Here is a 16,192-nt window from a genome sequence, read left to right as displayed (position 1 = left end):
ATTGTTTTGTGTTATTAAATGTTCGATTATGGGTTTATTAGTGTTCTGTTTATATGCTAATGCGTTTCAATATTGTATTTTTTGCGTTTTTTAACGTTTTTTTGCCAAAAAACTAAAAGTGATATTTTCATGAAAAACATTTACGTTTTTTTTAAAAAAAAAGCATAAAAAAACACGCCCTCCAGTGGAATAGTGAGGTAATGCATGCCTTGGAAAATATGCTATCGACCTTGTGTATTTCCCTTGACATGCAATACCTCATTATTCCACTGGAGGGCGTGTTTTTTAACCTTTTTTTTTTTTTTAAACGTAAATGTTTTTCATGAAAATACAACTTTTTGTTTTTTGGCAAAAAAACCTAAAAAAACGCACAAAATACAACATTGAAACGCATTAGCATATAAACAGAACACTAATAAACCCATAATCGAACATTTAATAACACAAAACAATCAAATCAGTGTAAAAAGAATGAAAAACGACTTTGGCATACTTGCAGCAGTAGGAGGTTATAGGTTCTGAAAAGCCATGACCTCCTGCTGCTGAACGTGTGCTCAAGACTCCGCCCAGCGGCGGAAAGAGGTACTGCAAGTGCAGGGTAATACCACACTGAGCTGCACAGCACGGCTTCAATTCATATACCCAGAGAGCCAGCCAGAGAGCTGCTGAACACCACACTGAACTGCACAGCACGGCTTCAATTCATATACCCAGAGAGCCAGCCAGAGAGCTGCTGAACACCACACTGAGCTGCACAGCACGGCTTCAATTCATATACCCAGAGAGCCAGCCAGAGAGCTGCTGAACACCACACTGAGCTGCACAGCACGGCTTCAATTCATATACCCAGAGAGCCAGCCAGAGAGCTGCTGAACACCACACTGAGCTGCACAGCACGGCTTCAATTCATATACCCAGAGAGCCAGCCAGAGAGCTGCTGAACACCACACTGAGCTGCACAGCACGGCTTCAAACCATTCTGTGCACAGTAAATACATTGGGGCTCATTTACTGTCTTCAAGCACACCTGGTCAGACACCTGGACCACCTTGCCTGCTTTCATGCCACTTGGTTTATCAATAAGGACAACGGTTTTGAAAAAAAATTAAAAAGTTAGAAACACGTGTGAGAAGCCTGGTAAGTTTGAACCCAGAACGCTAGACAGCCCAGGCCCACACTCTACCAGGTGAGCTACTCAACCTCCTTACTCCGCTCTTTGGTCAAATGCATTCTTAAATGTTGTGGGGTAGACTTGGGGATACATGAAGACAAGCGCGTGTGATTTGAACTGGAGTCAAACCCAGGCTCACGATAGGACTAAATTTAACAATATTTTTGAGAATGAGAATCCATGTGTTTCATGTGGGACTTGAACCAGCGACCCTGGAATTCAAACTCCAGCGCTCTACCAACTGAGCCAGCCAGAGAATTGCTTGAAATTGCTCTCAAATGCCCTCCAGTACTTTGACTAATGCTTTATACAGCATGTAGGTGATTACTGCGTTGAAAACATCCAGTAAACGTGTCACTTCTATTGTGTCTTTGACAGATTCAAACAAATACACGCTGTGGGGAAAAAACAACTGAGCTACCCAGCCAGCAGGTCCCGTGATCTGAAAATACAGCATTTTCTATCGTGGTCAAAATTTTAAGAAAAAAAGTTTTAAAAAAACAAAAAACAAACAAAAACAATAAATAAAAATAAACGCCCTCCAGTGGAATAATGAGGTATTGCAGCCAAGGAAAATTCACCAGGTCTTTGTACAACGACGCAAGACTGACCTGGTGTGCTTGAATGCAGTAAATGCGCCCCAATGTATTTACTGTGCACAGAATGGATTGAAGCCGTGCTGTGCAGCTCAGTGTGGTGTTCAGCAGCTCTCTGGCTGGCTCTCTGGGTATATGAATTGAAGCCGTGCTGTGCAGCTCAGTGTGGTGTTCAGCAGCTCTCTGGCTGGCTCTCTGGGTATATGAATTGAAGCCGTGCTGTGCAGCTCAGTGTGGTGTTCAGCAGCTCTCTGGCTGGCTCTCTGGGTATATGAATTGAAGCCGTGCTGTGCAGCTCAGTGTGGTGTTCAGCAGCTCTCTGGCTGGCTCTCTGGGTATATGAATTGAAGCCGTGCTGTGCAGCTCAGTGTGGTGTTCAGCACCTCTCTGGGTATTACCCTGCATTTGCAGTACCTCTTTACGCCGCTGGGCGGAGTCTTGAGCACACATTCAGCAGTAGGAGGTCATGGCTTTTCAGAACCCATAACCTCCTACTGCTGCAAGTATGCCGAAGTCGTTTTTCATTAATTTTACACTGATTTGATTGTTTTGTGTTATTAAATGTTCGATTATGGGTTTATTAGTGTTCTGTTTATATGCTAATGCGTTTCAATGTTGTATTTTGTGCGTTTTTTAACGTTTTTTTGCCAAAAAACAAAAAGTGATATTTTCATGAAAAACATTTACGTTTATTTTTAAAAAAAGCTTAAAAAAACACGCCCTCCAGTGGAATAGTGAGGTAATGCATGTCAAGGGAAATACACAAGGTCGATAGCATATTTTCCTTGGCATGCATTACGTCATTGCGCCACTGGAGGGCGTGTTTTTTTATGCTTTTTTTTTTTTAAACGTAAATGTTTTTCATGAAAATATCACTTTTTGTTTTTTGGCAAAAAAACCTAAAAAAACCAACAAAATACAACATTGAAACGCATTAGCATATAAACAGAACACTAATAAACCCATAATCGAACATTTAATAACACAAAACAATCAAATCAGTGTAAAAAGAATGAAAAACGACTTCGGCATACTTGCAGCAGTAGGAGGTTATGGGTTCTGAAAAGCCATGACCTCCTACTGCTGAATGTGTGCTCAAGACTCCACCCAGCGGCGGAAAGCGGTACTGCAAGTGCAGGGTAATACCTAGAGAGCTGCTGAACACCACACTGAGCTGCACAGCACGGCTTCAATTCATATACCCAGAGAGCCAGCCAGAGAGCTGCTGAACACCACACTGAGCTGCACAGCACGGCTTCAATTCATATACCCAGAGAGCCAGCCAGAGAGCTGCTGAACACCACACTGAGCTGCACAGCACGGCTTCAATTCATATACCCAGAGAGCCAGCCAGAGAGCTGCTGAACACCACACTGAGCTGCACAGCACGGCTTCAATCCATTCTGTGCACAGTAAATACATTGGGGCTCATTTACTGTCTTCAAGGACACCTGGTCAGACACCTGGACCACCTTGCCTGCTTTCATGCCACTTGGTTTATCAATAAGGACAACGTTTTTGAAAAAATAAAAAAAGGAATGCATACCTGTGATTAACCTGGTGGGTTTGAACCCAGAACGCTAGACAGCCCAGTCCCACACTCTACCAGGTGAGCTACTCAACCTCCTTACTCCGCTCTCTGGTCAAATGCATTCTTAAATGTTGTGGGGTAGACTTGGGGATACATAAAGACCAGCGCATGTGATTTGAACTGGAGTCAAACCCAAACTCACGATAGGACTAAATTTAACAATAATTTTGAGAATGAGAAAGAGAATTCATGTGGGACTTGAACCAGCGACCCGGGGACTCAGAGTCCAATGATCTACCAACTAATACAACCAGAGAGCTGTTTATAAGTGCTCTCAAATGCGCTCCAGTACTTTGACTAATGCTTTATACAGCATGGAGGTGATTACTGCGTTGAAAACATCCAGTGAACGTGTCACTTATATTGTGTCTGTGACAGATTCAAACAAATACACACTGTGGGGAAAAAACACAAGCACACAAGACTACAACCACACTGCTAACCAGAGAACACCAGTCATGCTGTGCCATTGTGTTGTGGGTTTGGCTTCACACTCAGTTTTACATATACTGGGAGCTGGATTCGAACCCACATCTCTTAGGAGAGACGCAGGGCTAGTGAACGATCCCACCGCACCACCTGGCTTCCTGTGCCAGTCTAGCACTCTAAACTATACCTGGTATACGAGATTCACTTCCCTTGTGAGCGATCGCACACTGCTGGAGTTGAGAATCGTGCATCTTATTGCTCAGTTGCAGTTTAATAACTGAGCGGTCCCATGATCTAAATATGTAGCATTTTGTATCGTAGTCGAAATTTAAAAACACACACACACATTTTTTTTTTTGAAAAACACCGCCCTCCAGTGGAATAATGAGGTATTGCACGCCAAGGAAAACACACCAGGTCTTTGTACATCAACACAAGACTGAGCTGCTGTCGACCTTGTATATTTCCCTTGGCGTGCATTACCTCATTATTCCACTGGAGGGCGTTTTTTTTTTCTTTTACATCTTTTTAAACGTAAATGTTTTTCATGAAAATACGTTCAGCAACAGGAAATCCTGACTTTTCAGAAGCCATGGGTTTATCAGTGCACTGTTTATATGCCCCTTGCATTTCAATGTTGTATTATTATTATTTTTTTATTTTCATACCAGGTCTTTGTACAATAACGCAATACTCAGAAACTTTGTGTTTTAAGATGTAACTTTATTCAAAAAAGAGTTTTAATAAAACATGAAAGGTCATACACAAGCACCCAGCAAAACAAACTCAGAGAGCACTGACGTCGCTGTTTAAGACAACACTAAACTCACGTGACAGGCAATGACAGAGAACATACTTTTAATTTTATTTTTTCTGTTTTCAAAATGTGCACATTAAGAATTAAAAAAAAAAAATATTGCGAACAAAACCACTTTTAATATGGAAAACTACTGAAAGTGTGAATCTGACGTCATTCCGCAGGTTTCATTCGAGTTTGTGACGCAAAACGAGTTCATTTTATATAGAGGGTGATGCTAAACTTCTGTTGTATATTAAAATCTTTTTTTTTTTTTTTTTTAAGATGCCAGGAATTTACATAATTCATGTGTGAACCAGAAAACTTAAGTAAAGCAGCATTTTTTTAATGACTTTAATGGGTTATATATAGAGGTTAACTCGACTCTCACGCCAGCCCTGTGAATACCAATCCCAGCCACTGGGGGGCGACAAATACATACATAAAAATAAAAAAAGGTGCTAATGAAGTAGTAGATTATTCCTGCTCGATGCACCAGCGTTCCTGCCCTAAGGTCCATCAGACCCCATCCTCCACGTCCGCGGGACGGCGCTGTCCTTCGTCGAGGCCCCGCCCCGTGTCCAGGAGCTCTCCTTCACAGATGTGCAGCGGGACACTGACCTCCGACCCCACGCTGACGCTCCTCAGATGCACGTTCCAGACCCCCGGGGCTGGATGACGAGGAGGCTGCGTCCGGGTCTGCACCTCAACGTCCGATTGGCTGCCGTTCGGCAAGAGCACCAGCAGGGGCGGGGCCTGGCTGCCATTGGCCGGCCTCTCTCCTTGCTGTAGCGGCTCATTGGCCAGCAGGCTGCCGGGGGTCTCGCAGGCTGGGGGTGGGAAGCTTTCCACGAGCCTCACGGCGAAGCCTGGCTTCTCCGCTTCTGGCCTCGGGACTCGTTCAAGCGGCCGGAAGGAGGGCTGAGGGGTCAGGCGCCTGAGCAGCCTGGCCTGCCCTTCAGCCTGGCCGTCTGCCCCTTCCCTGGCTCTCCTGGGTGGCTCTTCTGCCTGTTTGTTCTGGCACGGTTCTCCGGCGCCCCCTGGCTGCGTCTCGCTCTCGTCGCGGGGGAGCTGGATCCCGCTGAGGGGAGGGTGCTGGGGGAAGGCTCCACAGCTGCACGCGGTGCTCTGGGTGTCCTGACACAAGCAGGAGTAGAGAGAGCTGCCGTCCGAGCAGAAGCTGCCTCCTCCTCCTCCTCCTCCCCCTCTCTTCAGGAGCTGCAGCCGCCGCGCGGGGGAGGAGCGGGTCAGCATGCCGCCCAGGCTGGCCGGGGAGGGCGCGGAGCCCAGCAGCCGGTTCAACAGGGGCAGGTTGTAGTGGGGCACCCCCATCCCGGGCCCTCCGCTCTCATCCAGATTCTCCTCAATGTCGTCCAGAGGCTGGAACTGCATCTCCTCTTTGGGGATCCTGTGGAAAAACAACAAAATGAGCAGCAGTTAGACCTCCCTGGGCGGCTCAGCGACCTCCACAAACTCCAGCCATGTGCAGGGCTATCAGACCAGCTCACGACGTGTCACTGATATCCTTTACAGACCCGCCTGCATGAAAACCTCTGGGGGGGAGAATTCACATTGTCAGCTCAGTAACAAGGGATATAGAAACAACAGGTGCTCCTGTGTGAAAATGTCAGACCGCTTTGTGCTTCAATCAGGCATCTTAAACAACTTCTAAAAAGTCTCCTGCGTTTCACCATGTGTGGCTCTGTGTTCCTTTTCTCTCACTGTTTTAAATGGAATTGCATAGCGTGGCCTATTAAAGACTTCAGTTCAATTAGACTAATCATGAATTTGCCTAGATTTTCAGTTCAGTAAGCGCTCAGTTAAGCCGTGCGTTTGAAAGAGGCACGGGCTGGGCTCTGCTCACGTCATGTCGAACGCGGATCCCTGGAAAGACGGCTTCTGCAGCACGAAGACGGTGGAGGCCGTGTAGGGAGCCCTGGGGTTCGAGTCGTTCCAGTAACGGTCCTTCTCAATGATGGGCAGGTCGCTGTACATCTCATCCACTGCCATCATGGACACCTGCGAGCAGAACAGAGTCTATTGAGCTGTTTCATTCGTGCGGAGAAATGGGTGGTAAAGCATTCTCAGGGTCAGGTCATGCCGCACTGCATTCTGGTATGTGTAGTCCTGCCCGTCTCGCTGCACTGCATGGTGGGACTCGTAGTCCTGCCGCTCTCTCACAGGAAGGCGGGGTTACCTGGAAGTTTCTGTCGATCAGCCGGTTTGTCTCAAAGTCATCATCGTCTTCTCCGAAGGGGTTGATCAGCTGTTCAGCCACCTGGATCACAGTGGAGAGAAGGAGACGTCGGTGCTGTGCAGCCCAGTGCAGGTAAAGCATTGCTGCAGATTCTGGGACGTGGCTCTTATAAACACTGCAGGGGTGGTCTGGAACATTTTAAAACACACCAAAAAACCCCAAACCCAACCCAACCCCGAACAAAGACAACACCAACCCAAACCCCCAACCCCCAACCAAGACAACCCTAACCCCAGACCGCCCAACCAAGCCAACCCCAACCCCAGACCGCCCAACCAAGCCAACCCCAACCCCCGACTGCCCAACCAAGCCAACCCCCAACCCCCCCCCCCCCCCCCCTCTTCTCTTGGCACTGCTCACCTTGAGCCACCCAGCGTAGAAGAAGAACTGCAGCAGAGTGAAGACCGGGACATACATGTCGAAATCGTGCCCCGGGTAAGACTGAGCCGGGTCCAGGAACTGCCTTCCAATCAGACAGGCGACGAAGAAGCTGTACACCGCGATGGTGACCACCTGGAGGGGTGTGGGGGGTGTGACAGACATGTGAGAAAAACCGCACTGTGTTTAAATATCAATCTTGCATTGTAACACTGCACTGCCCTGCAACGCCTGTGAGAGTCACCTTGGATAAAAGCGTCTGTCAAATAAATGAAAGGAATCTCTCCCACGCCCGGCTGACCTTCACAGGCAGGTTGCTGTCGCCTTTGCAGTCAGACACACAGCGTTTACAGAGAGCTTTCTCCAGCTCCCGAGACAGACACAACACCAACAACAACCCTAAATAACACCATCCCAACCCCCAACCTCCAACCCCCACACCAACCCGATCCTCCAACCCCCAACCCAAACCACCCCCAAACCAACCCCCAACCCCCACACCAACCCGATCCTCCAACCCCCAACCCAAACCACCCCCCAACCCCCACACCAACCCCCAACCCAAACCACCCCCAAATCAACCCCCAAACCAACCCCATCCCAACCCCCAGACCAACCCGATCCTCCAACCCCCAACCCAAACCACCCCCAACCCCCAACCCCCAGACCAACCCGATCCTCCAACCCCCAACCCAAACCACCCTCAAACCAACCCCCACACCAAACCACCCCCAAACCAACCCCCAACCCAATCCTCCAACCCCCAACCCAAACCACCCCCAAACCAACCCCCACACCAAACCACCCCCAACCCGATCCTCCAACCCCCAACCCAAACCAACCAACCCATCCCCCAACCCCCAAACCAACCCCATCCCCCAAACCAACCAACCCATCCCCCAACCCCCAAACCAACCCCATCCCCCAAACCAACCCAAAACCCACCCCACCCCCTCCCAGCTCGATGTCTTACCTGTGTGTAAACCAGAGGCACACTGATCCAGTCATAATGAAACAGCATGCTGCAGCTCCCTCGGAAAACATTGAGCTCCTGCGAGCACGCACACACAAAAAATAAAAGGGTCAACATTGAAACCAGTCCAGGAAACTCCTGATTCAACACCCCCCCCCCCCCGTCTCTCTCCACCCCTGTGGCTGCCCCCATGGTGAAGTCTGTGATCCCTTCTTTACCTCCAGGAGGAGTTTGAGCGCGTGGTCGTCCCTGATCCTCCCTTCCTTGCGGGCCAGCGCGGCGAGGTTCGAGAACCACACACAGGGTATCCAGTACTTGTTGTAGGGAGACTGCAGATTCTCAAACTTCTTGCGCTCGTTCCTGGTCATGAACCCTGCGGAAACAAATCCCCACCCGACACATTGGTTCCACGTGGCTGCTTTTCTGTACAATATCCCCAGTCATAAAAATCATCATTATTATTATTATTATTATTATTATTATTATTATTATTATTATTATTATTATTATTATTATTATTAAAAATAACCCTCTATAAACCCTAACAGGTTACCAAACCATTTTTTTAATTGAATTAATGAATTAAAAAGCGTAGATTTTTCAAACATGCTCTTCCATTACAAAATGTATTAAAAAGAAGCTGGTCAGTGAATGGGTTTTAAAAGCCTGCTCATATGAAGAGGCGAGGGCCTGGCTGGGTGCCTCCTACCTGCCTCCACTACGTGGTCCATGGTGGGGAATCTCTTGAAGGCAGCGGTGCTGACCGATCGGAAGATGAGCAGGGAGGAGAGGCTGGCGTAGCGCATCAGGGAGCGCCTCAGGAGACGCCCCCGCTCCCCCGCCCCGTGCACGCTCCCCGAGATCACACACATGAGCCGGTCTGGCATCGGGATGGACTGGTACTGACTCCACCAGCGGTTCACCACCAGCGTCACGTAGAAACCTGACCGAGAGACACAGGGTCAGGGAGGGGAGCGAGACTCCCTCCCGGGGCACAGCAGCTCCACCCATTCATTTATTGATGATACAGATTCTATATTAATTACATTTACATTTCTTAGCAGACTTACAATTGTTACAAGATATCACATTATTTTTACATACAATTCCCCATTTATACAGTTGGGTTTTTACTGGAGCAATCTAGGTAAAGTGCCTTGCTCAAGGGTACAGCAGCAGTGTCCCCCACCTGGGATTGAACCCACGACCCTCCGGTCAAGAGTCCAGAGCCCTAACCACTACTCCACACTGCTGCCCTTAAAGCAAGGTGCCTTCACCTGAACAGTCCTTATCAAAGTGGACCCCTGTGTTTTTGCATGGCGAGCTGGCAGTTTGCCCCCCCCCCCCTCCTCCTCCTGATTATACTGTGCATCCAGGCTCACTAGATGGGTTTGGGACCTACCCAGTACGAAGGACATGGGGATGAGGTTGGCATAATGGTTACAGTACATGGCGAGCTTCTCAAAGTACCTCTTCTGATAATCCAGCAGGACAAACCTAAGGGTGGAACAAGAGCACAGAATCCTGACAAACCGAGCTAGATATTAAACGGATTGATTTACTTTAACAGCTTCGTGAGCCTAATCCATTAATTAATTAAAGAAAACATCACTGCAATTCAAACAATGCTGTTGTAATTAATAATAATAATAATAATAATAATAATAATAATAATAATAATAATAATAGAGTCATTTAGCAGATGCTTTTATCCAAAGTGTCTTACAGAGACTAGGGGGTGAACTCTGCATCATCAACAACTGCTGCTGCTGCTGCAGAGTCACTTCCAATAGGAGCTTGTTTGTTTTACGTCTCATCCAAAGGACAGAGCACAAGGAGGTTCAGTGACTTGCTCAGGGTCACACACACACACACACACACACACACACACACACACACACACACACACACACACACACACACACACACACACAGTGAGTCAGTGGCTGAGCTGGGATTTGAACCTCCTGGTAACATCAAGCCCCTTTCTCTAACCACCGCACCACCGAGCCCCCCATGTGATTGTAACTGACCTGTCAACACTGGCTGTGTTTCTGCTCTCACCTGTAGCTGATGCTCAGAGCCATGTAGGTGATGAAGAAGGCCAGGAACTCCTTGTAAAGCAGCTTGTAGATACTCCCTTTCCAGGCCAGCAGCAGCTTGGAGAAGCCGCAGAAGCGGGCGTTGGCCACATGGGCAGTGTAGGTGACCGTCATGACTCCGGGTGAAAGGTCGAGGGGCGGTGCGGACAGGGCCTTGTGAACCGGGACAATAACTTACATTTCTGTGGGTTACAAAGAGATTTACCCACAGCCATGAAACACACTCAATTAAAAGAGACCGGCAAGACTCCCGTCTTGAATTAACTCCTAGTTTTGTTTTTGAAAGAGGACAGGTTCTATATCTGAGTTTGAAGAAAGATAGTCTCCTGTTAGTTTCATATTTCATATTTTTATTCAAGTGACCTTGTGTGTGTGTGTGTGTGTGTGTGTGTGTCTGTGTGTGTGCGTGCGTGTCTGTCTGTGTGTGTGCGTCTGTGTGTAAAAAAAAAAACACTATATGAACATAATTTTAGATCTTGTATTTAGCATTATGTAATCAAAATAAACTACAAAACGATATTGCAAAAAATAAAGTCTCCCTGAACCCATCATAGTAGTACAGTAGTATTTCATGTTAGATTTTGAAATGGCACATTTTTTGATTTGGTTGTTAAGTAGGGGGGAAAACTCCAAAGCGGCGTGTGATTCAACATGCTAACAAGGTAACATTATCCTGCAGGTTTCATTCCACTTCATGAAGCACAATGCATTCATTCTACAGGGCGGTGCAAGACTGCTGGCCACAGCTGGACAGTATAAGTAACTTCAATGAGTTACTGTCCACTAGCAAGGGCACACTGTCCACTAGCAAGGGCACACTGTCCAGTCACTGAAGCGTGACAAGCTTCACTTTGTTAGACCACCTCAAGACTGGTCATTCCTTGACTTTTACACACAAAAACAACTATTAAATTTACTAAAGAACTGTGTTATTCATTTTTGCAAACTCGTCTTTACAAGAAACTAATTCAAATCTAAAGCGATGTCTTAAAGTGTATTTAGATGCTCATGTTTAGCCCCCCTCGTCAATAAGAGCTTGGGGCATTGCGTCCCTGTGCTTTCTCGCAGTCTCTGGTGTGATCCGATTCTTTGTTTCTTGAAGTTGTCTCCAGAATTTATTTTGTACAGCTGGTTCTTTTGTCAAGCATGGAGTCGAATTAAAACTAGAAAAACGATGGAGTTTTCCAATAAATGCGCACACTGCCGCGTAAATAAAATATGGACTAGAATGCCACACTCCATACTAAAACTGAGAATTAAAATTCAAACGGATCTGAAGAGCCAAATGATTTTTTCTTTTTAAAAAAAACAAAATCATCACAACAGAAGCTGTGTTTATGTAATTTGATTCATTATATTTAGACTTGTTTCAAGTTATAACACTGTAGTTAAAAGAGAAATTTTAAATAACAGGAGGTAGATGCGGCCAGTTTTAAAATGCTCCACAACATTACAAAAGTAGCCAGCCCCTCAAATGAAGACAGCGGCATTTCAAAGCTTTGATCTTGAATTTGGTGACAAAGTCATTTTCACGACACAAACATCGACTAGGGATATGTTGAAAACACTGAAAACAACCCTTATCGTGCATTCAGAGAAACGAGTGCCAAAATAAATAAATGATAAAGAAGTGAATGATCACACGACCCCGTTTAACTCGAGAGGACCGTACCTGTGTGAAGCGTCCACTGTCTTCGGTGTCAGCCGCAGTTAAAGTCTGTCTTTAAGGAGTTCAGTGCGGCTTCAAAAACTCGGATAATGCACGCCGTGAAAAGTGTTTGTTTGAAATCCCAAACAGATTCATACAAGTGCGGCAACGCTCGCTATCAAAGAACTACAGATTTGCACAAATACAATTCATTTAACAAGCGGCTAGAACAAAGCACGCTCCGTCCCTCTCTCTCTCCTTCTCCCTCTCTCCCTCTCTCCCTGCAGTGTGAGCACAGAGATAAGTCGCTTTGGATAAAAGCGTCTGCAAAATGACTTGCTGTAGAGAAGTGGCTACGACGCGACGCCAAGTCCCGGGACGATTAATTATTCTCTATCTCTCGCCTCCTCCCCCTTGATCAATCAATCAATCAATCAATCAATCAATCTCTCTCTCTCTCTCTCTCTCTCTCTCTCTCTCTCTCTCATTCATTCACTTCTCACTCACTCAGGACAAACAGTGATACTTGTCTCACAGCCTATTGTCTTTTAAACGACTCGATAAATACGCTTTGGGCGGCACGTTAATTAAAAACGAGAGGTAATTAATTTGGTTTGTTGTCTATTTAGTGTGATAAAACCAGTGTGTGTGTGTTTTTTTGTTGATGTTTTTCGATGGCTTTATTTTTGATCTAATGTTTAGTCGCTGTTTCCAAGTGCTTGGTGCTGTGTTATTTATGTTAATAAGTAAAACCGAGCTGCTGACCAATCAGATTTCGTTTGCTTTACCTGTTGGAACGCGGCGGGCAGGAATATCCTAATTGAGTGACGTGTCCTGTTCCCACAGCAACGCAACGCAGCTAGAGTAGAAAGCGCCCCGAGGGCATCAGGTCATTCTTCATAGTTTAGCGTGGCTTGATTTCGTAGACTTACAATTGTTACAGGATATCACATTATTTTTACATTAAATTACATTATCTTTATATACAATTCCCCATGTATGTGGGGCAGCAGTGTGGAGTAGTGGTTAGGGCTCTGGACTCTTGACCGGAGGGTTGTGGGTTCAATCCCCAGTGGGGGACACTGCTGCTGTACCCTTGAGCAAGGTACTTTGCCTAGATTGCTCCAGTAAAAACCCAACTGTATAAATGGGTAATTGTATGTAAAAATAATGTGATATCTGTATAATGTGAAATAATGTATAATGTGATATCTTGTAACAATTGTAAGTCGCCCTGGATAAGGGCGTCTGCTAAGAAATAAATAATAATAATAATAATACAGTTGTTTTTTTTACTAGAGCAATCTAGGTAAAGTACCTTGCTCAAGGGTACAGCAGCAGTGTCCCCCACCTGGGATTGAACCCACGACCCTCCGGTCAAGAGTCCAGAGCCCGAACCACTACTCCACACTGCTGCCCTAGCGAAGCCCTTTGCGTTGGTGTTGGAACACGACACGTCACTCAATTAGCCGGTTATTTTTTGTAACTGTACTTGCAACAGTTGGAGATTATCAGCCTTTTGACTTTGTTTCTTGTTTAAAAAAAAAGGAAGCAGGAATCAAACGTGTCGATCCCTGTGCCAGCCTCGTTATTCAAACTTCAAAAACCCTGCTGCGTGGGTCTCCAATTAACCCGCGTTTCTGTTAAAAAAATATAACTTCGATTACAGGAAATTGAAATTATGTTAAGTGACAAAAACAACCGAGGAAGCGGTTCCCTGCTGCTGGCGCAGCCGGGGCGAGGAGGCTTCGAGCTCCGTGATGTGATTGATGAGACAGCGCCGCCCGTGTCACGCTGCTCGCCGGGCGAGGCTGCTCTGAAAGCCCGAGGGGGGGTGCGGTTCGTTTAGTTTAGTGTCCTGACTCGCCTCGGAAGGGTACACGGTGTACTGTATATAATACATCATGTTCTGTACGCACTTCGACTCGAACACGACAAAACAACTAGATGTGACGCAACCACAAGCTCCTGAAACGATACTTTCCTCAGGACTGACATTCTTCTGCAGAACGAACGTGTGTTTTTAGGCTGTTCAGAGAGTATAAGAGCCTCTCTTTCTCTTTCTCTGCTCCACCAGCACAGAGGGAGGCTGTTCAGAGAGTATAAGAGCCTCTCTTTCTCTTTCTCTGCTCCACCAGCACAGAGCAGAGGGAGGCTGTTCAGAGAGTATAAGAGCCTCCCTTTCTCTTTCTCTGCTCCACCAGCACAGAGGGAGGCTGTTCAGAGAGTATAAGAGCCTCCCTTTCTCTTTCTCTGCTCTACTCAGCACAGAGCAGAGGGAGGCTGTTCAGAGAGTATAAGAGCCTCCTTTTCTCTTTATCTGCTCCGCCAGCACACAGCAGAGGGAGGCTGTTCAGAGAGTATAATAGCCTCTCTTTCTCTGCTCCACCAGCACACAGCAGAGGGAGGCTGTTCAGAGAGTAGAAGAGCCTCCCTTTCTCTTTCTCTGCTCCACCAGCACACAGCAGAGGGAGGCTGTTCAGAGAGTATAAGAGCCTCCCTTTCTCTTTCTCTGCTCCACCAGCACATAGGGAGGCTGTTCAGAGAGTATAAGAGCCTCCCTTTCTCTTTCTCTGCTCCACCAGCACAGAGCAGAGGGAGGCTGTTCGGAGAGTATAAGAGCCTCCCTTTCTCTCACACACTGGCCATTCAAGTCACACGATTGCAATATGACCTTTCAGACACACACAGAGGGGGTGGGCTGGGCTGGCAGAGTTGAAAGGTAATCATATTGTCCGTGATTGGCGGATGGCGATGCTGGTAATCGGTGCAGGAGTCCTAGCTTTGTTCAACGCAGCTCAGTCCTTAATGTGAAGGGAGGCACTTGCAGGGGACAGCTAGCGAAAAACCAAATGCATTAGCGCGCCGTTTTTGTTTTTTGCTGTTGTTTTTTAAAGCGACGTTTTTCGCGCTCACCTGTGCGCAACAGGTGAATCGCTGGGAACGGGACGCGTCCGCTCACCCTATAATAAAGCACACTGTGGCACAATAACTCTCTCCGTCTGTCCGCGTACCATTTCTCACACTGACTGTACATAATGGGTTTAATCACCTTGGCGGGACACTTCAAACCAAACAAAGAATGAAAGACCCGGTCCACTTGTGCTGTTTTCGTTGCGCGCAGTGGAGCGGTTGTTAATGCGGCGGCGGCTGTGTTGAGGGCTGGCTGGGAACGCGTGCGCGCCGCGGGGTGTTCTGCAGTGCCCACGTCAGCACTGCCAGAGCCGGTCAGGATCACAGCCGGTACCGGGGCGCCAGGGGCTGACGTCACATGTTTCCCGTTTCCCCTAAACAAGAACCGAAGCGTCTAAACTCTTCTAGATAACGACTGAATACATTTTACTTAAAAAAGAGATTATTATTATTATTATTATTATTATTATTATTATTATTATTATTAATAATAATAATAATAATAGTCGGTTCATCAGATTTAATCTTTCAGTATTAAAATCATAGCGAGGTGTTGTTGTTGAAGCCGACACCCTGGGATCCTTCAAGAAGCTGCTTGATGAGATTCTGGGATCAATAAGCTGCTAGCAACCAAACGAGCAAGATGGGCTGAATGGCCTCCTCTCGTTTGTAAACTTTCTTATGTTCTTACTAACGCGTAGTGGAAGCGTGATAAGGCGCAGGTACGCATTGTGAAGCCCATGTATTCAAAACACACGGCAAACCAGGGTAAGCTACAGTAAACGCACAGCAATCCCTGTGATATGGAGCGTGGTAACAAGAGCAGCACCCATCTCCGGACGAGTCGAGAGGGCGTGCATGGGGGAGCTGAGTACTCGATTAAAACAGAGAGGAAGCACTTTCAACAGGAGTTAGAAACGCACGGAACAGCCTGCCAGGCTCATAAACAAATCCAATTAGACGTGGTGCTGTGAAATCAGACCCCCTCTAAGCAGGTGCAAAAGCCTTGATGCGGCTTCGTTGCAATCCTTTCTTTTCAACTGCCCCCTCCCAAATCATGGGTCTATTTTAATTATCTAAACAGTGGCGCATCTAAATAACACCGGTCTTCAAAGCTACTCCCCCGCCCCAGCTGGGGTCGATTCTGCAGACCCACTTACTGAAATTACTACAGCGTATAAATACAATGACTACATTTTGGGGGCGCTGGTATTAAAGTGGCTGTAGCATAGAAAGAGGATCTCCTAAATCTTACCCGCACGTCACGGGGCAGCGCTGCGGGACAGGTAACCGATCTGCACTCCCCTTCCTGCGCTGAGCTTACAGAACGGGCATATC

General features: G+C 46.9%; 1 protein-coding gene across 2 annotated transcripts; it reads right to left on the bottom strand.

Annotated features, from left to right (window-relative positions):
• Window positions 1-4,628: 4,628 nt before the first annotated feature.
• Window positions 4,629-12,381, bottom strand: LOC117402010 (bestrophin-2). Of its 2 annotated transcripts, XR_009310135.1 has the most exons (11): window positions 11,966-12,381; window positions 10,256-10,475; window positions 9,594-9,688; window positions 8,901-9,134; window positions 8,410-8,564; window positions 8,192-8,269; window positions 7,201-7,353; window positions 6,781-6,861; window positions 6,448-6,602; window positions 5,002-5,991; window positions 4,629-4,962 (listed from the first exon to the last, which is right to left on the bottom strand). XR_009310135.1 is itself a non-coding variant. In XM_059007026.1 (10 exons), exons 2-10 carry the CDS (start codon window positions 10,405-10,407, stop codon window positions 5,103-5,105), a joined length of 1,992 nt encoding a protein of 663 aa, XP_058863009.1. In that variant the 5' UTR covers window positions 10,408-10,475; window positions 11,966-12,380; the 3' UTR covers window positions 4,629-5,102. The 2 variants fall into 2 exon arrangements, 1 of the variants encoding a protein (XP_058863009.1); XM_059007026.1 differs by having other exon boundaries at window positions 4,629-5,991; window positions 11,966-12,380.
• Between the last annotated feature and the right edge of the window lie 3,811 nt (window positions 12,382-16,192).

Source organism: Acipenser ruthenus, chromosome 34 (assembly GCF_902713425.1).
Source record: "Acipenser ruthenus chromosome 34, fAciRut3.2 maternal haplotype, whole genome shotgun sequence".
NCBI lineage: Eukaryota > Metazoa > Chordata > Actinopteri > Acipenseriformes > Acipenseridae > Acipenser > Acipenser ruthenus.
This window is presented reverse-complemented; position numbering and strand designations above follow the sequence as displayed.